The following is a 23199-nucleotide window of genomic DNA, read 5'->3' on the forward strand; positions in this document are numbered from 1 at the left end:
ATACATATTACTAACTGAAAGAAGCCAGTCTCAAAATACATACTGTATGATTCCAACTACATGAGATTCTGGAAAAGGCAAAACTATAGACACAGTAAAAAGATCAGTGGTTGCTGGGGGTTGGGGGAGGAAGGGAAAGGATGAATAGGTGGAGCACAACGGATTCTTAGCGTAGTGAAACTACTTTGTATGATACTATAATGCTGGAAACATGTTGTTATATATTTGTCCAAAAAAACCCTAGAATGCACAAAACCAAGTTGAACTCTAATATAATAAACTATGGACTTTGGGTACAATGTGTCAATACAGCTTCATCAACTGCAACAAATACACCACTCTGGTGGGGAATACTGATAATGGAAGAGGCTGTGCATGTGTAGGTGCAGTGGGTATATGGGCAATCTTTGTACCAGCCAATCAATTGTGCTGTGAATCAAAATCTTCTCTAAAAATAGTCTATTAAAAAAATTTTAATGGTATCTGTACTCATGTACAATGTCCTTATGCCACAAAGGAGTTTAATGAAATTAAACTGAATAGTTTGTCTTTTCTTTTTAAAATCGAGGTATACCTGACATAAAATTACATTAATTTCAGGTGTACAACCTAATGATTCGACATTTGTATATACTGCAAAGTGATCACCACAATAAATTTAGTTAACATCTGTCCTCACACATAGTTAAAAATTTTTTTTCTTATGATGAGGACTTTTAAGATTTACTCTCTTAGCAACTTTCAAATAAGCAATTCAGTAGTATTAACTATAGTTACCAAGCTGCACTTCACATCCCCATGACTTATTTTATAACTGGAAGTTTGCTTTGGACCCCCTTTGCCCATTTTGCTTACCTCCCCATCCCCTAACCCCTGGCAATCAACAAGCTGTTCTCTGTATCTATCAGCTTAGTTGTTTTAATTTTAGGCTTTTTTTTTCCATTCCACATATAAATGAGATCATACACTATTTGCCTTTCTCTGACTATTTCTCTTACCATAATGCCCTCAAGGTCCATCTACATTGTTGCAAATGACAAGATTTCATTCATTTTTATGGCTGAATACTATTCCACTGTATATATACCACATCTTCTTTATCCATTCACCCACTGACGGACACTTAGGTTGTTTCCATATCTTGGCTATTGTAAATAATGCTGTTAACAAACATGGAGGTGAATATATCTTCTCAAGTTAGTACTTTTGTTTTCTTTGGATAAATATCCAGAGGTAGAATTACTGGACCATATTGTAGTTTTATTTTTAATTTTTTGAGGAACCTCCATACTGTTTTCCATAATGTCTGTACCAATTTACATTCCCAACAACAGTGCACAAAGGTTCCCTTTTCACCTCATCCTCACCAACATTTGTTATTTCTTATCTTTTTGACAATAGAAATTCTAGCAGGTGTGAGGTGATAACTCCTTGTGGTTTTGATTTGCATCTCCCTGATGATTAGTGACGTTGAGCATGTTTTCAGGTACCTGTTGGCCATACGTATACCTACTTTGGAAAAATGTCTATTCAGATCCTCTGTCCATTTGTTAATCAGATTGTTCATTTTTTTGGCTTTTGAGTTATAAGAGTTCTTTATATATTTTGGGTATTAACCTGTTATCACATATATGATTTGCAAATATTTTCTCCCATTCAGTAGGTTACTTTTCCATTTTGTTGATGATTTCTTTTGCTGTGCAGAAGCTTTTTAGATTGACACAGGCCCACTTGTTTATTTTTGCTTTTGTTGCCTTTGCTTTTGAAGTCAGATCCAAAAAAATAACTGCCAAGACTGATGTCAAGGAGCATGCCACCTAAGTTTTCTTCTAGGAGTTTTAAGGTTTTAGGTCTTACAATTCAAGTCTTTAACCCACTTTGAGTTAATTTTTGTTTATGGTGTAAGAGAGAAGTCCACTTTCACTTTTCCACATGTGGCCGTCCAGTGTTCCCAGCACCATTTGTTGAAAAGACTGTCCTTTCCTCATTGTATATTCTTGGTTCTTTTGTCATAAGTTGACTATATATGCATAGGTTTATTACTGGACTTTATATTCTGTTCCAGTGATCTATGTGTCTGCTTTTATGCCAATACCATACTGTTTTGAATACTACAGCTTTGTAATAGAGTTTGAAATCAGGGAGCATGATGCCTCCAGCTTTGTTTTTCTTTCTCAAGATTGCTTTGGCCACTCAGGGTCTTTTATGGTTCCATACAAATTCTAGGATTTTTTTTTTCATTTCTGTAAAAAATGCCATTGGAAATTTCATAGGGATTGCATTGAATCTGTAGATTACTTTGGGTAGTATGGACATTTTGAGAGTATTAATTCTTCCAATTCATGAGCACAGAATATCCTTCCATCTATTTGTATCTTCTTCAATTTCTTTCATCAATGTCTTATAGTTTTCAGTGTACAGGTCTTTCACCTCCTTGATTAAATTTGTTCCTAGGTATTCTATTCTTTTTGATGCAGTTGTAAATAGGACTGTTAATTTCTCATTCTAATAGTTCATAATTAGTGTACAGAAATGCAACAGATTTTTGTACAACTTGACTGAATTCATTGATTAGTTCCAACAGTTTTTTGGTGGAGTCTTTAGGGTTTGTATACATAATGTCATGTCATCTGCAAATAGTGACAGTTTTACTATTTGGGTCAATGAAGAATTACTGCAAATAGTGCCAGTTTTACTACTGAGTGAACAAGGAAATCAAAAAGAAATTTAAAAATACCTTGAGACAAATGAAATTGAAAATACAACATACAAAATTCATGGAATGCAGAAAAAGCAGTTCAAAGAGGGAAGAGCATAGCAATGCCTGCCTGCCTCAAGAAAGAAGAAACATCACAAATAAACAACCTAACTTTAGATCTCAAGAACCTAGAAAAAAGAAGAAAAAGCCCAAGTTAGTAAAAAGAAATAACAAAGATCAGCGAAGAAATAAATGAAATAGAGGCTAAAAGACAACAGTAAAGATCAATGAAACTAAGAGCTGATTCTTTGAAAAGATAAACAAAACTGACACACTTTAGGACTCACCAAGAAAGAAAAGAGAGGTCTCAAATAAAATCAGAAATGAAAGAGGAGATGTTACAACTGATACCACAGAAATACCAAAGATCACGAGAGTACAAACTATTACACACTAACGAACTATGCAACCTAGAAGAAATGGATAAAGAAACATACAACCTTCAAACATGGAATCATCAAGAAACAGAAAATCTGAATAGACCAATTACTTGTAAGAGATTGAATCAGTAATCAAAAACCTCCCAACAAACTAAAGTCCAGGACCAGATAGCTTCACTGGTGAATTCTACCAAACATTCAAACAAGAATTAATACCAATCCTTCTGAAACTCTTCTAAAAATAAAAGAGAAAGAAACACTTCCAAACTCATTTTAGGAGGCCAGCATCACCCTGACACCAAAACCAGATAAGGATGTCACAAGAAAAGAAAATTACAGGCCAATATCCCTAAGATACATACATGCAAAACTCCTCAACAAAATATTAGCAAACTGAATTGAACACCATATTAAAAGGATCATACACTATGATCAAGTGGGATTCACCTGAAAAATGCTAAGGATGGTTCAACCATAAATCAGTGTGATACACCACACTAACAAAATGAAAGATAAAAAATCACATGATCATCTAAATAGATGCAGAAAAAGCACTTGACAAATTCAACATCCATTTTTGATAAAAACTCTCAACAAAGTGGGTATAGAGGGATCGTACCTCAACATAATAAAGGCCATGTATGACAAGCCTAGAGCTAGCATTGTACTCAACAGTAAAAAGCTGAAAGCTTTTCCTCTAAGATCAGAAACAAGACAAGGATGCCCACTCCTGCCACTTCTACACAACGTAGTACTGGAAGCTCTAGCTGGAGCAATTAGGTAAGAAAAACAAATAAAAGATATCCAAGTTGGAAACAGTTTGTCTTAATCATTCCACCAACCATTCAGAATTATCTTTCAAGGAAAAGTCCAAAAACGTAAAGGAAGAAATATAAATAATACCCTCCTAAATGCCTAACACAGCAAATGGAAGTATTTTCTAAGGTATCATATAATTTGCCTATTACGATTCTGGTACATAAAGTGTTTGTAGTAGGCAGAATAATGCCATGCCCTTTCCCCTACAAGGATGTCCATGCTCTAATTCTCCAAAGCCTGAGACTATGTTACTTCACATGGCAAAAGGTGACTAAGGTTAAGAGGAAATTATCCTGGGTTGTCCAAATGTAACCAATTTAATCACCTTAGTTTTTGAGAGTGGAAGCAAAAGGCAGAAGAAAAGGTTAGAGAGATGACAGCATGAGAATGATCTGACATCCCATGCTGGTTCTGAGATATAGGGGACAATGTGTAAGGACCTAGAGAGGCGTCTAAGAGCTAAGGCCAGGCCTCACCTAATAGACAGCAAGGAAACAGACTTAAATCACATTGAATTAAATTCTTCCAACACAACTCCTTGAGTGAGCAAGGGAACAGGTCTTCCCCTAGAGCCTCCAAGAAGGAGCTCCTGTTGATATCCTGATTTCTGCCTGCTGAGACCTGTGTCAGCTTTCTGATCTACAGAACTTTAAGATAATAAATTTGTGTTGTTTTAAGATACTAAGTTTGTGGTAATTGTAACAGTATTGACGAATTCAGTGTTGTAGTATATAGTTAAGTAGATTTAAAATTAAACCATGACTATTTTATTTTCCGTAATGAAAAAAATTATCTTCATTTTATCTCTGGTCTACCCCCCTAGATTACCAAGTATACAGTTGAAGACTAATTCATAATATACTACTTCTTTGAGAATTTTTTAGCAAATATACTGATTTAAAGCCTAGAGAATTTAAAACTCACTAGTAGATAGTCAAACAATACAACTAATTTATTTATTTGAAAAAAAATAGAGATTCTTACCAAAGTATTTTGGGCATTTTAAGCAGAACTCTTTCAAAAAGGCATTTGCTTTCAAATCAAATGTTCTAAGCTCAATTTCTGTGCCCAATCCTAAGACATCAATTTCTACCACAGGCAGTTCACAATCTCCAACAAGGTGACAAAACTGAATCAAAACCTGGAGAAGAAAAAAAAAAGAAACCACCACTACGTAAGAAAAAAAACTGTTTATGTAGATGGTAGTTATATATGGATATATGAGGTATACATATGATGTAAATGATATGTATTAAAATTTAGGAGAGATTTTTATATGCACACACACATACAACTTCACACACAGTACAATTATTTTCAATAAATATGTATTGAATAAACACAATATATCATCTAAATGCCTAATTAAAACAGTTCTTCAGAGTTATTTTTCATCTATTTTTCTGTTTTGTCTATACCTATATTATGTGTAGCACCTGAGGGTGGTGGTAGTACAAGTAATAAAACCTGGTGTATCACCTCCTACCTCTCCATCAAATACTCATATTTAAAAACAAAAACTCATGGAAGTTCTGTAAATTAAGAAGTTAAATGTTCAAGATCGTTGGCAAAGTCCAGGGAGATGGATTGAAAAATACAGCCTTCAACATCATAATTAAGGGAAATAATCTTCAAAGAAAGAGAAAGAAGAATCACACAGCAATATCTGGATTCAGGTTTAAACAGGATAAAAACAACAGTGCCTATTAGTAATGAGACTATATAAATAAGCTGTGAATAGCAGAAATGTCCAACAGTTTAAATCAGCAACATTAATTTTACCACTGTACATACCTCTGGCACCTCAAATCTTATTTTATACTGAGTCATATTTTTTGAACAAGTCGTCTTTGGAAGCTTTTTCTGTTGATAACTTTTAACTGTAGTTGGAGGTTGAAGAGGTTCCTCCAAGGGACTACACGGTGCATCAAAAAATTCTTCCTCAGAATCTACATATCATAGAATATCGTTTAAGTAGATAATTAAAATGATTACTTTAATAACATTTTAATAATTTTTTTGAAATAAATATGAACACTAAAACACTAAGAGTCTATTTCAAATATCAAACATAAAGATGAGAAAATAAATAGAAAAGAATAAAGAGATTCTATCTGAGCAAATAACATTCTGGATGACAAAAAAGTGTAGAAAAGTACAAGATGCAATTGTCAGCTTAATGAACATCATCTTTTAAAATCATTAGTCTATCTAAAAATTGCTAAAGAAAATTTTATAGCAAATGTCAATGCCAACAATTACATCCACCATCCATACTCAAAGGAACACACTAACATGCTCACTCTATCTGGAAAGCAAAACAGGACTTAGTTACAAACTCCGCAATATTAAAAGCAGAAAGCAGTCCTTGGAGTTTGAATGAAGAAACTGAGATTTAGTATCAGTTTCTAGAAAATAAATTTTCAGAATTTGCTATTAGAAAGGATCCAGAAACTAGCAAAAACCACTAAAAGAAGGTTTAAAGCAAACTAAAACCATCTGAAGTATATCCCTAATGCCCTAAGATCGAATTTAAGGTAGATGATCTCGCAAACAAAACCTCTTAGCCCACCTCCGCTCCCTGATCACCACACACGAAGGAAAAGCTTCCCTAGAAAACCAAGTATCCACATGGTAATTTCTGTGATTTAACATTTAACAATTTTAAAAGTCTTAAAAGTAAAGAAATACATTTATTTTTTCTTTCCAGTGTGGAGAAGAGAAAGCAGATATTTGAAATCAAAATATTTAGCAGTTTTCATGTGTGAATGTAGGAATTAAAGCTTGATTTTTTCCATTAATAACAAAAAAGGAAAATATAAAAAGTTAAAAAAAATTTTTTTTTACCATAACCAAATTCTCCAAATGGCTGACATTTAATAATACATTAAATGTAAAAGTAAAAGTAACACATTATAAATTGGACATCTACAAAGTTTCATGGGGTCTATTGGCTCACAGCAGGATAAAGATGATTAACTTACTAGCAGTCCTTGTGATTATGAGTTCAACTTTTATATATCAAAAAATCCCAGCACAAAAGCAACTTTAAGAAACATCCAAATTATGTTGTTTTAAAGGAATTTTAGTAAAAATTTACAAATATCTGCTACTGTCTGAAATTTTTATATGGTCTCAAAATGAAAATTATTTTCATAATATATTTATAATAAGGAAAATTTCCTAAAGTAGTTTCATTTTACCATCTTCAACACATGGAATTTCCAAGACAGGAAACATTTTCTGTGAAATCTGTGATGTTCCCAAAGAAACGGATCTTTGCATCTGAAAGAAAGGAAGTCACTGTCAATTAGCACAAAGATTTTTATTGGAAATTCTATAACAATTTTGACCAAAACAAACAAAAACCTTAATTTGAATTAACTGAGAAAAAATCCAATCTTAGATTTAGACTAGAAATTTAAATTAGAAAAGTAAACTGTAAAATGTAGATTTAAAGAAGTGGTTTCACAATTTCAAGACAACATAAATTGTGGAACTGTTATAATAATTTCCTTGTTGATAGGCTTTGAGTAGGAAGAGATCTGAAATCCATCTTAACTCAATGTCTTACTAAATAAGGAAGCCACCTCCAGGACATCCATGAGAAACAACCAAAGGTTCAACATTTAAAGCTTCCAGAGTAAAGGATCTTGCAGTTTTATTTTTAATTTTTTAAAGATATTTTAGTAAATTCACTTTTTTACTGTTTTGGGAAATACAGCATACAAAAAATACATAATACAGTTAAGAAAGTAATGACAAAAGACACTCCTCAATCTTTCACCCAGGCCAAGAAACAAAACAATACGATACCCTTATCTAGAAGCATTTATGCACTCCTCTTTGATCACAATCCTTACACCTGATCATATTCTTGATTTTATTTACTTGTTTTTAACCTCCTATGAATGATTCTCTAGATAATACATTGTTAACCTCTGTTTCTTTCTAAACTGTAGAAAAGGGCAATGTGTCATGTGTTTTCCTGTGACATTCTTCTAGGAAACAAGCTTTAAATTTTACCCATATTGATCACTCATTCTCACTGCTATACTGTATTGCAATGATGAATAAACCACTACTTATTTGTCCACTACATTGTTGGTAAATATTCATATTGTGTATAGATTTTTGCTTTTGCTCACAGTGCCACGATAAGCATCCTTGAACATACCTCCAGGTACTCATACGCAAGATTTTCCATGGTGTATATATCAAAGAGTGGAAATACATATGTTCACCTTACTAAGTACTATCAAACTGTTTCTACACGTGGTCGCAACACATTACACTAATGTCAACAGATTAGAGTTGCTATGGCTCCATATCCTCACGAATGCTTAGTGTTTACAGATATCTTAAATTTTGTCACTCTTGCTAGAAATTTCACCTTAGTTTTAAGGAGAATTTCACAAATGTGTAATAACTACACGTCACATCATAGGTTCATGGGTTGTGTGTGTCCTTCTCTAAATCCTGTCCATTTTGGGAAAACATTTTTATTGAAATATAACCTACTACACAAAGTAAGTATAAACTTCAATAAATTTTCAAGAACAAAACATATTCATGCACCCAAAATCCACATCCAGGAATAGAACATTACCAGCAACTCAGAAGCCTCTCTCACGCTCCTCACAATCATCAGGCAAAACCCCCAAAAGTAACAACTATGCTGGCCTAATTTCAATTTTTAATGTTCTGAAATTTTTTATGTCTACATTTCTGAAAGAATGGGTTCTTTTGCACCTTGCTGACGAGTAATAAAATCTAACACCTTCTCACATGTCTGCTCATTTCTTATTGGGCTCTTGGTCACCTTAAATATTTTAGATAAAGTTTCCTGTAAATTATATGTGTTACAAATATTTTTCCCAATTGGATGGCTTGCCTTTTGCATTCTTAAGTGTCTTTAAAAACACAGAAAATTTTCATTTTCATGAAGTGTAATTTATTTTTCTTCTATATTTGTGCTTTTTTGTCCCAAGATCTCTCTCCCTACCACAAGTACTCAAAGATTTTCTATTATGTATTTATTTTGTTAAAGAGCATTTACACTTAGGTCTCTGTTCCATTTCAAGTTAAATTCTGTGTATGGCAAGAGGTACGGGTTGATGTTCATTTTTTTCCCCCACATGGAAATTTAGTTATTTCAGAACCATTTGTTGAAAGGACTATCCTTCCCCCACTTAGTTGGGTCGACACCTTTGTAAGAAATCAAATATATATTAACTATATATTCTACTGTGGATTTATTTCTTAACTCTTTTCTAATTTATAGATCTATATGTCTATTCTTATGTCAGTACATCACTTCCTTGAATAAAGCAGCCTCTAAAATAAACTCTGAAATCAAGATTTAGAAATCTTTCAACATTATTCTTATCCAAAATTTTCTGGTAATATGTATCCTTTGCACTTCCATATATACTTTATAATAAACTTGTCAATTTTTAGAAGAAAAATCTGGTATTTTGATTGCAATAGTGAGAAATCTACCAAGTTTGGAGAGAATCGCCATCTTGACAAAGTCAGTCCTCCAATCTTTGACTATGTATATCATCATTTAGGTCTTCTTTAATTTTTTTCAGAAACGTTTTGAAGTTTTAGGTATACAAGTCTTAATACTTCTCTTGTTAAGTTTTTCCTAAGTATTTAACATTTTTAATGCTATTATGAATGGAATATTTTTCTTAATTTCATTTAGGGAAACAACTAGTTATTTACATTGATAATGTTTCCTGTAACCTTGCTAAATTTGTTTACTGTAACTAGTGGTATTTATACATTCCTTAGAGCTTTCTGAATAAATGATCACGTCATCTGCAATAAAAATAGTTTTACTTTTTCTCTTCCATTTCATCTTTATTTTTCTTGGCTTACTGCATAGGCTAGAACCTCCATATGAATTTCAATAGAGGTGGTGAGAAAAGGTATTCTTGCAATATTCTTGATCTCACAGGGAAAGAATTCAGTCTTTCAAAGTAGGTATGATACTAGATATAGGTTTATCCAAGATGTCCTCTACCAGATTGAAGAGGCTCCTTTTTATTTCCATTTTAAGAGTTTTTATCACAAATCATTGTTGGGTTCTGTCAACATTTTTTCCTCTTCTACTGAGATGATCATATACTTTTCCTCCTTTACTCTGTGAATATGGCTAACAACATTGATTAGTGAACCATTTTTGCTTCCCTAGGGTAAATGCTTTTGATCACAGTGTATTATACTTTTTAAATATCATACTATTTTGGCTCTAATATTTGTTGAGGATTTTTGCATCTGTGTTAATGAACATATAGGTCTGTAGTTTTCTTTCCTCATAATTCCTTTCTCTGGTTATAATAGCAGGATACTGCATGCAAAGAAGTAAGAAAGTATGGTGCATACACAGAAGAAATTAGCAGAAACAGTTCAGGAGGAAGCACAGGCACTGGACTTATTGAAAGAAAATTTCAAATAAACTTAATATGCTCAGACAGCTAAAAAGAACCATGGAGAAAGAGCTAAAGAAAAGTAGAAGAATAATGTCACAAATATAAAATATCAATAAGGAGATATAAATTAGAAAAAGAAATACAACAAATTCTAGCCCTGAACAGTATAACTGAGAATAATTAGAGAATTTCAATTGAAGATTTGAGCTAGCAGAAGAATCAGTGGACATGAAGATAGGTCAACCAAAATTTTCAAAAAGAAAAGAGTAAAGAAAGGTGAACACAATCTAAGGGATCTGTGGGACACCATCAAGTGAGTCAATATACACATTATGAGAATTCCAGAAGAAGAGAAGGAGAAAGGGGCAGAAAGAATACCTGAAAAAATAATAGCCGAAAGTATCCCCCGACTGGATGAAAGACACAAATCTAATAACCTCAAGAAGTTCAATGAACTCAAAGTAACATACACTCAAAGAGAGCCAACACCAAAACATGCTGTAATCAAACTGCTGAAAGATAGAGAGAAACTTGAAAGCAACGAGAGAAGCTAGTCACCACATACTAAAAATCCTCAATAAATTAACAGCTAATTTCTCATCAGAAATTATGGGGGACAAATGGTAATAGAATAACATATTTAAAGTGCTGAAAGAAAAAAAAAGTCAACCAAGAATTCTGTATCTGGCAAGTACATTAAAACAGAAGAAAAATTTCAAATCAATAACCTCATTTTCTACCTCAAGGAGCTAGAAAATGAAGATCAAAATTAGCCAAAAGCTAGCAAAGGTAAAGAAATATAAAGATTACAGCAGAGACAAATGATAGTGAACAGAAAAATAGAGAATTAATAAAACCAAAAGTTAATTCTTGTAAAAGATCAACAAAACTGAAAAAACTTCAGCTAGACTAAGATCAAACAAGGGGCATCAGTAACTAAAATTAGAAATCAAATTGAAGTCATTACTATCAACCTTACAGAAATAAAAAGAATTATATAGAAAACTATGAATAACCGGAGGCCAACAAGTAGCATAACCTAGATGAAGTGAACAAATTCTTAGAAAGACATGGATTATCCAAACTGACTGAAGAAGAAACGGAAAATCTGAAGAGACTTACAACAAGAGATTGAATGAGTAATCAAAATCCTCTCAAGAAAGAAAAGTCAGAAGAATTCACTGGGGAATTTTACCAACATTTAAAGAAGAAATAAAACCTTCCTTCTCAAACTCTTGAAAAAACAGAAGCGAGAACACTCCAATTCAGTCTCTTAGTTCCGATAACAAAGTCAGACAAATACACAACAAGAAAACTATAAACTAATATAACTTAGGAATATAGATGCAAAAATCCTCACCAAAATACTAGCAACCAAAACCAACAGCCTATTAAAAGGGTTATACATCATAACCAAGCAAAATCTATCCTAGGAAAGCAAGAGTGATTCAACGTAGTAAAGAAATCATTGGGGCCGGTCCTGTGGTGTAGTGGTTCAGTTCAGTGTGCTCCGCTTTGGTGGTCTGGATTTGTGGGTTCAGATCCTGGGTATGGACCTATTCCACTCATCAGCCAAGCTGTGGCGGTGACCCAAATATAAGAAAGTGGAGGAAGACTGGCTCAGATATTAGCTCAGGGCTAATCTTCCCAAGCAAAAAAAACGAAAGGGAAGATTGGCAACAGATGTTATCTCAGAGCTAGTCTTCCTTAGCAAAAAAAAATATATATATTATAAAACACCATATTAATGGAATGAAACAGAAAAGCCCACATGATCATCTCAACTGAGGCAGAAAAAGCATTTGACGAAATTCACCACCATTTCATGATAAAAACACACAATAATGCAGACATAGAAGGAAACGTCCTCAACACAATAATGAGCATTTACGAAAAACTCAAAGTGAACATCACACTCAATGGTGCAAGACTGAAAGCTTTCCCCCAAGGAACAGAAAAAAGACAAGGGTGCTCTCTTTCACCACCACTATTCAATACTGTACTGAAATTCTAGCCAGATCAATTACTCAAGGAAAAATAATAAAGGCATCCAAATTGCAAAGATGGAAAACTGTATCTATTCTCAGATGACATAATCCTACACAAAGAAAATCCCACAATCGACAAAAACAAAACAAAAATTAATAATGCTAAAAAATTAATTCAGCAAAGCTATAGGGTACCAGATCAACATACAAATCAGTTGTGTTTTGATGCACCAGCAATTAACAATCCAAAACAGAAAATGAGGAAATAGCTTCCTTTACAATAGCATCAAAAAGAATAAACTAGGACAAATATTAAGCAAAGAAGTGAAAATCCTATACACCAAAAGCTACAACAGACTTCTGAAAGAAATGAAAGAAGATCTGAGTAATGGGAAAGATATCATCTGTGTTCATGGATTGGGACACCTAATATTTTTAACACGGCAGTACTATCAAAAGTGATCTGCAGATTCAACGTAATCTCAATCAAAATGCCAACTGCACTTTTTGCAGAAATGGACAAGCCAATCCACAAATTCATAGGAAATTGCAAGGAGCCTGAATAACTAAAACAATCATGATAAAGAAAGGCAAAATCAGGGGCTGGCCCTGTATCTGAGTGGTTAAGTTCGCACACTCCGCTTCAGCAGACGAGTGTTTTGCCAGTTTGGATCCTGGGTGCAGACCAAGCACTGCTCAACAAGCCATGCTGAGGTAGTGTCCCACATAGTCAACTAGAAGGACCTACAACTAGAATATACAAGTATGTACTTTAGGGTTTTAGGGAGAGGAAGAAAAAAAAGAAGAAGATTGGCAACAGATGTTAGCTCAGGGGGCCAATCTTTAAAAAAAAAGAAGGGCAAAATCAGAGGACTCATATTTACCAATATCAAAGTTACTAAAAAGCTACAGTAACCAAAACAGTATGGTATTGACATGAGGATAGACACATTTATTGGCCAATGAAATAGAATTGAGAGTTTATAAATAAATCTATACAACTATGGCCAACTATTTTTGACAATGGTGCCAAATCCACTCAATGGGGAAAGAACAGTCTCTTCAACAAATGATGTGGAGATAAGTGCATTTCAACATGAAAAGAATGCCTTTGGTACCCTACATCACAATGTATTAAAATATTAAGTAAAGGGGCCAGCTGTGTGGCTGAGTGGTTAAGTTCGTGTGCTCCGCTTTGGCGGACCAGGGTTTCACCTGGGCACGGACATGGCACCGCTCATCAGGCCATGGTGAGGGGGCATCCCACATGCCACAATTAGAAAGACCCACAACTAAAGTAAACAACTATGTACTGGGAGGATTTGGGGAGAAAAAGCAACAAAGAAAAAAAAAGATTGGCAACAGTTGTTAGTTCAGGTGCCAAAAAAAAAATTAAGTCAAAATGGATCAAGAATCTAAACACAAGAGCTAAAAACATGAAAGCATAGAAGAAAAGAGGGATATTTATCCCTCATGATCTTGGATTTGGAAATGGATTCTTAGACATGATACAAAGGAACAAAAGGAAATGAGAACAAAAGAGAAAAATTAGAAAAACTGGACTTCAAAATTAAAAACTCTTGTACATCCCATAGACAGGAGACAACCCACAGAACAGGAGAAAATGTTAGCAATCACATATCTTATAAGAGTGATTATGCAGAAAATATAAAGGACTTATAACTCAACAAAAAAAACCAAACTCCAATTCAAATATGGAGAAGTTGCTGAAGAGAAATTGCACCAAACAAGATTTTAAAAAGTGGCCAATAGGGGGCCAGACCAGTGGCGCAGCAGTTAAATTTGCACATTCTGCTTCTGTGGCCCAGGGTTCACTGGTTCAGAACCCAGGTGTGGACATGGCCCTGCTTGGCAAGCCATGCTGTGGCAGGCGTCCCACATATAAACTGGAGGAAGATGGGCACGGATGTTAGCTCAAGGTCAGTCTTCCTCAGCAAAAAAGAGGAGGATTGGCAGCAGATGTTAGCTCAGGGCTAATCTTCCTCAAAAAAAAAAAAAAAAAAAATGTGGCCAGCAAGCATTTGAAAAGATGCTCAACATCATTAGTTGTTAGTGAAATGCAAATGAGAACCACAATTAGATATTCCTTCACATCCTCTAGGATGGTTATAATCAAAATAAGGGAAAATAACAACTGTTGGTGAGAATGTTGAGAATTTGGAACCTTTGTACATTGCTAGTGGGAATGTAAAATTATCCAGCTGCTGTGGAAAACAGTTTAGCGGTCTCTCCAGTCTTGCGGTTTTATGTTAAACATAGAATTATTATATGACCTAGCAATTCCATTCCCAGGCATGTACCCAAAAGAACTTAAAACGAGGATGCAAACAAACACTCATACTCAAATCACCAAGCTAACAAATGAAAAATCAGATGTCATTTCACATCCTTAAGTTATTGAAAGAATAGGGAAATATTAATAACAACTTTATTTCCATATATTCAACACCTTGGATAAAATGGACAAATTCCTTGACAGACAAAATTTTCTAGGGGCCAGCCCCATGGCTGAGTGGTTAAGTTGGTGCGCTCCATTCAGCAGCCCAGGGTTCACCGGTTTGGATCCAGGGTGCAGAACTACAGACTGCTCATCGAGCCATGTGGTGGTGGCATCCCACAGAGAAAAACTAGAATGACCTACAACTTGGATATTCAACTATTCATTGGAGCTTTGTGTAGGGGAAAAAAAAAGAGGGAGATTGGCAACAGGTGTTAGCTGAGGGCCAATCCTCCCCACAAAAAAAGAAAAGAAAAAAAACAGAACTTAAAAAAAAATCTTCTGAAACTCATGCAAGAAAAAACTGAAATTTGTAAACAGTCCTGTAAAAATTAAATTCACAGTTTAAAAATCTTTCAATAAAGAAATTCCAAGCACATTTGGCTTTACTGGTAGATTCAGACTCATTTAAGGCAGAAACAGTATCAATTCTATATAAATTCTCTCACAAAATAGAGAAGAAGGAAATACTTTCCAACTCCTTTTATGAAGCTTGCGCTGCCCTGATATCGTAAACAAGACATTACAAAAAATATATATACAGCAATATCTTACATGAATACAAATATAAAACTCATCAATAAAATATTAGCAAATAAGGATGTCATTAACAAATGAGGTTTGTACTGGGAACACAAGGATACTTTAACATTCAAAAATTAATCAATTAATTCATCACACTAACAGAATAAAGAAGAAAACTATACGATCCCAACAGATGCAGAAAAAGTAATACATAAAATGCAACATCTATTCATGATACAAATAAAACTGTCAGCCAACTAGGTATAGAAGACTACCTCTTCAACCTGGGAAATAACCTCTAGGAAAAACCTACAGCTATTATCATACTTAACAAGGTAAAGACTAAATGCACTCTTGCCCCCTAGGTTCTGGGCCTAGCCCAATGAAACTGAGGAGGAGGCTCCACCCTCTGACATTCAAGAAGAGATAGCTTCAGCTCCTTCAGACCTGTGCCCTCTTGGCCCATGTTGGTAGTGGCAGACCTGAGAATCTCAGGATAGCCTTTGGGGTTATTCTTTCAGAAATACATGGGAAGAGAAACAAGGGAAATATAGAACAACTGGAAAACAAGAGATAAAATGGCACTATTAAGCCCTCATATATCAATAAACACTCTAAATGTAAATGGACTGCATTCTCCAATCAAAAGACAGAGTGGCTGGCTGGATTAAAAACAAGACACAACACTTCCTCTAAAGACAAACGCAGGCTCAGAGTGAAGGGATGGAAGACAATACTCCAAGCACATAGCAAGCAAAAGAAAGCAGGTGTTTCCATACTTATATGACAGAGCAGAGTTCAAGAGTTCAAGATAAAAAAGGCAATGAGAGACAACGAAGGGCAACATATAATAATAAAAGGGACATTCCACCAATGTCTCACCAAAAAAAGGGTAAACATTGAGGTAACAGATGTGTTAATTAACTAGATGGAGGAAATCCTCCAGTGATTTCTATGTCTATTCTTTTCATCTGTGTCTGTTCTTCCACTGATGACCACACTGTCTTATTTTCTGTATAAGTAAATATATATTTATGCTAAGTCTTTTTTTTAATCTTCTTTAGATGTTAAGGGGCATTCCTGTGACAGTTTTCTGAGTCTGGTTCTCCATCAGCTTTATGCTATGCTGACTGAACCCCTAAGTCCTTTCTGGCTTAATGTATATTGTCTTTTACACTTTTACTGACTTCTTTCCTCTTAAGCTGTTATCAGTTTTGGAAAAAGTGCTTGTGTAACTGTTAGATTCTCTCTTGGTTTTCACTGATGCTCAAGAGGACTTTCTCCCCTATGCTGTGCTTAATCTCTCTATGTAGCAAGAGGGTCTCAAACACATGATCTATGCTAGATCATGTTCCTTTAAAATCAAGTAAATATATAAAAATAGGCAGAGAGTAACTGTGTAATATGTCTTCTTATACTGAGTTTCTTTTATATGCCAAGCCACACATTTGGGAAAGGATTACTATCTAAGGGTATCTATTATTTGTATTCAATACCCAGCACACCTCTAGATTTTTGCATATTTTTGTCTTTAATCCTTTTCACATTCTAATAAGTTAGGTATTATGGTCATTATTTTACTCAGGAAATAAATTCTTAGAGAGGTTAAATATTTTGCCTAAGATCATATAGCTTATAGTATGCTGAGTCAAAGTTGATTTCAGGTTTCTTTTCTTTCTTTCTCTCTTCCTTTCTTTAAACAAATCTACACCCCTACCACCGATGTTCTTTCTGCTATTATCATGCTGCTTTCTGTATAGTTGACTTCCTAATCTGCAGGGACTGTGTTTTCTACTTTTTCCAAGTTTCCTGAGAAAGTTCAGTACAAAAGAGTAGATCTTTACTAAGAGTTTTGATTTAACTTGAAGTGGTTTTACAGTTCAGATCAAAAAAGTTTTTAAACAAAGAATCACCCCTTCATGAATGTTTGTTTGGCTTGTCTCAGAAACAAAGTTTCAGTTACAAGTCTTAAAAGTTTGTTTGTTTCTTTGTTTGTTTTGCTGAGGAAGATCTGCCCTAAGCTAACCTCTGTGCCAATCTTACGCAATTCTGTATGTGGATCACCTGCCACAGCATGGCCACTGATGACTGGTGTACGTGCATGCCCAGGAAGAAAACCTGAGCCGCTGAAGCGGTGCGTGCCAAACCTAACCATTAGGCCCACAGGGCTAACCCCCTTAGGTGTTAAAAGTTTTAACACCTAAGTATCTTTTGAAGTTGAACGTCCCTCTTCACTTCCTGCAATAGATGGCTTTTTTTAAAAAAAATTTATTTCAGTTTTGTTGAGGTATAACTGAAAAAACTGTAAAGGATTTAATATGTACATTGTGGTGATTTGATATAGAAACACATTTAAGGTCTACTCTCTTAGAAAATTTAAATTATACAGACAGTATCAACTATAGTCACCATGTTTTACATTAGATCTTCACTGGAGAAGAACAAAGCAGCAGACTCAGCTCAATGGAGAAAGAAAGTCTTTGCTACATATGAAACTGAAACAACTAGAAATACAAATGCAAAAACAGAATGATGACTCATCACATTCACCATATAAAAATTAACACAAGGTAGATCATAGACCTAAATATAAAACCTAAAACTACACAATTTTTAGAATAAAACATAGGAGAAAATCTTTTTGACCCTGTGTTGGGCAATGATTTCAGGGATACGACAGAAAAAGCTTCACTCATAAAAGAAAATACTGATAAATTGGATTTCATCAAAATTTAAAACCTCCAGTCTTCAAAAGAGACTGTTAACAGAATAAAAAGCTCAGTAACAGACCATGAAAAAATACAGCAAAAAACTAGTGTCTTAAGGGTAATGGTAGATGTCAGCAACTTACTCTCAAATAGTTTGAGGAAAAAAGTTCTTTACACTATTTTTACAACTTTTCTACAAGTTTGAAATTATTTCAAAAGAAAAAACGTTAAACACAAAAAGAGAAACCAGAATTTAAAATCAGAGAGTGGATATTTTCTTTTTGAAATTCTCTTGATAAGGGATAAGGTATATAATACAAAACAGAAATCAGCAAGTAAAAATCTAATAACTTTGGCTACATAAAAAGTAAAAGCTTTGGCATGGCGAAAATAAATATATCAGATAAAAAATAAATGGGGAAAAAAATTTTTTGTAAGTGATAAACAGCGATAATTTCCTTAATTGGAATACCATAACCCAACAAAAGACACAAACAGCAGTTTCCAAAAACAGAAATTCAAATACCCAAGAAACTTACAAAACTAAGTCCTATCTTACTCATAAAGAAACGCAAATCAAAACCAGAAGATAACACTTTTTCATTTACTAGAAGAAATTTAACATTTGTTAATATTCAAGACTAATGAGAACAGAGAAACACTCATTTACTGTTGGTGGGACTATAAATTAGTACTCAATTTAGAAAAGAAATTTAGCAAAGTTCATGAAAACATAAAATTCACATACTCTTTTACTCAACAATTCCACTTCAAGGAATTTATCCAGTAGACAAAAATATACCCCAATATATGTACAAAGAAGTTCAAAGCAGTAATTTTTATAACTATGAACACTCAAAACAATATGAATGCCCATCAAAAGAAGATTGTTAGGCAAAGGACAGTACACTCACAAAATTCAATAACCTATCACCATAAACAAAAATAAGGTAGATCTGTATGCGCTAACATGAAAATATCCCTAAAGTATACAACATATATGATAATAATGGTGAAAAGAATACAGATTCAGAACAGTAAGTATGATCCCATTCATGTAAATTTTAAGAACATAATATATATACATGTACGTACATATACACACAGGCAAGCACATGTTTGTGCGTGCACTAATACACGCCATAAACATTTCTAGAACACTAGAGAATCAGTGGTTAACAGTGTTACCATTGAGGAGAAGGACTGGTGGCTGGAGGAGTGAAGAAAAGTAGACTCATTATTTTATACCTTTCTTTACTATCTGCATCTTTTACTACTGTATCGTCTTCTCTTCAAAAATGTAATTTTTAAAGGTCTACTCAAAATGAATTAAGTTGCTTTACTTGAAATTTCTGTGGTTGTTACAAATACTATTTGTGAATTTTTTTTAATTCATGCTTTTATTAATCTTGAAAGTAACTTTCATTACCTGAAATGATTTGGCAGGGCCATGTACTTCAGTTGCAGGTTTGGGTTTTGGAATGCTTTCAACCAATTCCAAAATCCCTTGCAGTTTTTTATCTGAGATTCGTAAAGAAATCAGTGGTAACTTTCCAAAAATCTTGAATCTGTTTTAAAAAGATAGGAATCATTATAAAGCAACTTTCACTCTAATTTGTTTGTTAATTAAAAAAACCACTGTCCCTCTTAAATTATCCAAGAACAGTCAAATGTGATTTTAAACACAAAAATTATCCACACAGTCCATGAGACAAATTATCCCACAATTTCCACTCAAATTTCTTTTTACCTTATTGACCAATCTCTCACTAGATGAACTACCCTCATTATTTTTCAAAGGGTTGTTTTCTAATGTTGTTATGCTTATTATCCCTCTGCTATTTGCCAAAGGTAGTTGACAACTAGTATTTATCAAGTGTTTATTTCATGACAGGCATTAAGGAAAGCACTTGATATGCATTACTGTAAATAGTTCTCAAAGTCTATGAGGTAGACCACCTATTTCTGCTTCCTGCTTCTTAAAAGTTCCCATTTGTGCATGGTTCCTATCAGGAAACTAAGACTTAGCAAGTTCAAATAACTTGCCCAAGAGATTATATATCTAAAATCATGCTTAAAAATCAGATCTGAGTGAAAAAGAAAAATCACATGATCATATAAATAGATTCATGTTGCAAAAACCAATACCCATTCATGATAAACTCTCTCAGTAAACCAGAATAAAGGAGAACTTCACCTTGGAAAAACCTCCACCTAACATCATACTTAATGATGAGAAACTCAAAGTTTTCCCATAAAATTAGGTATAAACCAACTATGTCTCTCTCATCACTCCTTTTCAACATCACACTGGAAGTCCTTGCCAATGCATTAAGGCAAGAAATAAAAAGGTACATAGCTTGGGAAAGAAGACATAAAACTATCTTGTTCACAGATGACATAATCATCTATGTTTCCAAAGGAATTTAAAAAAAAACCTCCTGGAACTAATAAGCCATTACAGCAAGGTTGCAGGATATAATGTTAACATATAACAGTCAATTCCTTTCCTATATACAGACAATGGACATGAGAATTTGAAATTAAAAACACAATACCATTTATATGAGCAGCCAAAAAAGTAACACAAGGATAAATCTAACAAAATATACCCAAGATCTACATAAGGAAAACTGCAAAACTCTGATGAATGAAATCAAAGAACTAACTAAATAAAGCGATACTCCATGTTCACAGATAGAAAGACTGAAAATTGTCAAAGAACTATGTCAGTTCTTCCCAAACTGATCTACAGATTCACTGGAATCACAATCAAAATCCCAGTAAATTATTTAATGGATATTGACAAACTCATTCTGAAGTTTATACGGAGAGGCAAAAAACCCAAATAGCCAACATAATATTGAAGGAGAACAACAAGGTCAGAGGATTGACATTCCCTAACTTCAAGACTTATAAAGCTACAGTAAGCAAGACACTGTGGTATTGATGAAAGAACAGACAAAGAGATCAATGGAACGAAATAGAGAGCCCAGAAATAGACTTCATAAATATAGTCTACTGATCTTTGATACAAGAGCAAAGGCAATGCAATGGAGCAAAGACATTCTCTTTAACAAATGGTGCTGAAATAACTGGACATCCACACGCAAAAAAAAAAAAAATGAATCTAGACAGAGACCTTACAAAATGGATCACAGACCTAAACGTAAAATGCAACACTATAAAACTCCAAAAAGATAAATCGAAGAAAACCTAGATGACTTTAAGGTATAGCAAGTACTTTTTAGATACAAGACAAAGGCACAATTCATGAAAGAAATGACTGATAAGCTGGACTTCATTAAAATTAAAAATTTCTGCTCTACCAAAGACAATGTCAAGAGAATCAGAAAACAAGCCAGACTGTGAGAAAATATTTCCAAAAGACACATCTCATAAAGGACTGTTAATCCAAAAGTATACAAAGAATTCTTAAAACGCAATAAGACAAACATTCTGACTGAAAACTGTGCCAAAGATCTTAGCAGACACCTCATCAAAGAAGATATACAGATAGCAAATAAGCGTACAAAAGTATGCTCCACAACATATACCATCAGGGAAAGACAAATTAAAACGAGATACCACTACACACCTGTCAGAATGGCCAAAATTGGGATTACTGATAACACCAAATGACGGCAAGGATGTGGAGCAGCAGGAACTCTCACTCATTGCTGATGGGAATGCAAAGGGGCGCAGCCACTTTGGAAGAGAGTTTGGCGGTTTCTTACAAAAGTAAACATATTCTGACAATATGATCCAGCAATTGCACTCCCTGGCATTTACACAAAGGAGTTGAAACTTATGACCCCAAAAAAACCTACACACGGATGTGTACAGCACCTGTATTCATGATTTTCTATGAATAAAGTTTATCCACATAAAATTTATATTCCAATTTTATAACCAAAACTTGGCAGCAACCAAGATGATGGATAAATAAACTTGCACATCAGACATCTGAATATTAAGTGCTAAAGAAAAAAAAAAGAACTATCAAGTCATGAAAAGACATGGAGGAAACTTGCATGTTACTAACTGAAAGATGCCATCTGAAAAGGCTACATACTGTAATACTCCAACTATACGAGATTCCGGAGAAGGCAAAACTATGGACACAGTAAAAAGATCAGTGATTGCCAGGGCTGGAGGGTGGTAGGGGAGGGATGAATAGTTGGAGCACAAAGGATTTTTAGAGCAGTGAAAATAATCTTATGATATACTCTGTATGATACCAGTCATTATGGATACAAGTCATTATGTATTTGTCCAAACCTATACAATGTACACCAGAGTGAATCACAATGTAAACTATGGACTTTGGGTGATTATGATGTGCCAATGTAGGTTCATCAATTGTAACAACTATACCACCCTGGTGGGGGATGCTTTTAATGGGGTAAGCTACGCATGGGTGAATACAGGGAGTCTATGGCAAATCTGCGTATATTTCTATCAACTTTTCTGTGACCCTAAAGCTGTTCTAAAATAATGTCTTTAAAAAATAGTAATAATAATAATAATAATAATAAAGAGACTGACAGCAAAGAGAGAGTGAGTTTTCATTCACCATTTTTATCTCTGCATTTTTCCTAAAACTTACTTTTTCAATTCACACACACTGACTACTAAGGTTCTCCTTCTAAAGATATATCTGAATTCCTTGAAAAAATTATAAGCTTTCTTTTACTTCCAATAGCCTAAATATGTGTAATTAATCCCATGCATCCTGGTTTAACTTAGGTACATGTTATGGATCAGTCTCATTAATGTTGCCAGTTGTACAACCTGAAGATAATGACGCTGAATACTACCTACCAAAATGATAGAGCATTTCTTTTTATTTGTCTTAAAATTTTTTAAGCTCAAACTTCAAAGGAAGCTGTCTGACACTTTAGAGTTGCAGGATTTCATGTAATATCATTCTCACTTTTTACTGCCCACAACTTACAAAACTGTATCTTTTCTTCTCTCTTTCTCAAACCAAATTCCTGGTATTCCTCTGCCTTAAAATTCCCAGAGAGCAGTTTGATTTTCTAGAAGACGGAAATCTACAA

The 23199-nt window shown here is 34.1% G+C and overlaps 1 protein-coding gene across 7 annotated transcripts in view; it reads right to left on the reverse strand.

Moving 5' to 3' along the window:
• The window catches only part of VPS13A (vacuolar protein sorting 13 homolog A), a 231748-nt gene that overhangs the window by 133872 nt on the left and 74677 nt on the right, over positions 1-23199 (reverse strand). For all 7 annotated transcript variants that reach the window (XR_011497472.1, XR_006525972.2, XM_014832544.3 and 4 more), the window contains 4 exons: positions 19566-19704; positions 7161-7242; positions 5752-5906; positions 4942-5098 (listed from right to left, as the gene is read on the reverse strand). Coding sequence is in view for 5 of the 7 variants with exons in the window: in XM_014832544.3 (XP_014688030.2) it covers positions 4942-5098; positions 5752-5906; positions 7161-7242; positions 19566-19704 (533 nt within the window). In the remaining 2 variants the exon portion in view is untranslated. The remainder of the gene's footprint in view (positions 1-4941; positions 5099-5751; positions 5907-7160; positions 7243-19565; positions 19705-23199) is intronic.

The sequence above is a fragment of the Equus asinus genome, chromosome 23 (assembly GCF_041296235.1).
Source record: "Equus asinus isolate D_3611 breed Donkey chromosome 23, EquAss-T2T_v2, whole genome shotgun sequence".
NCBI classification, from domain to species: Eukaryota; Metazoa; Chordata; class Mammalia; order Perissodactyla; family Equidae; genus Equus; species Equus asinus.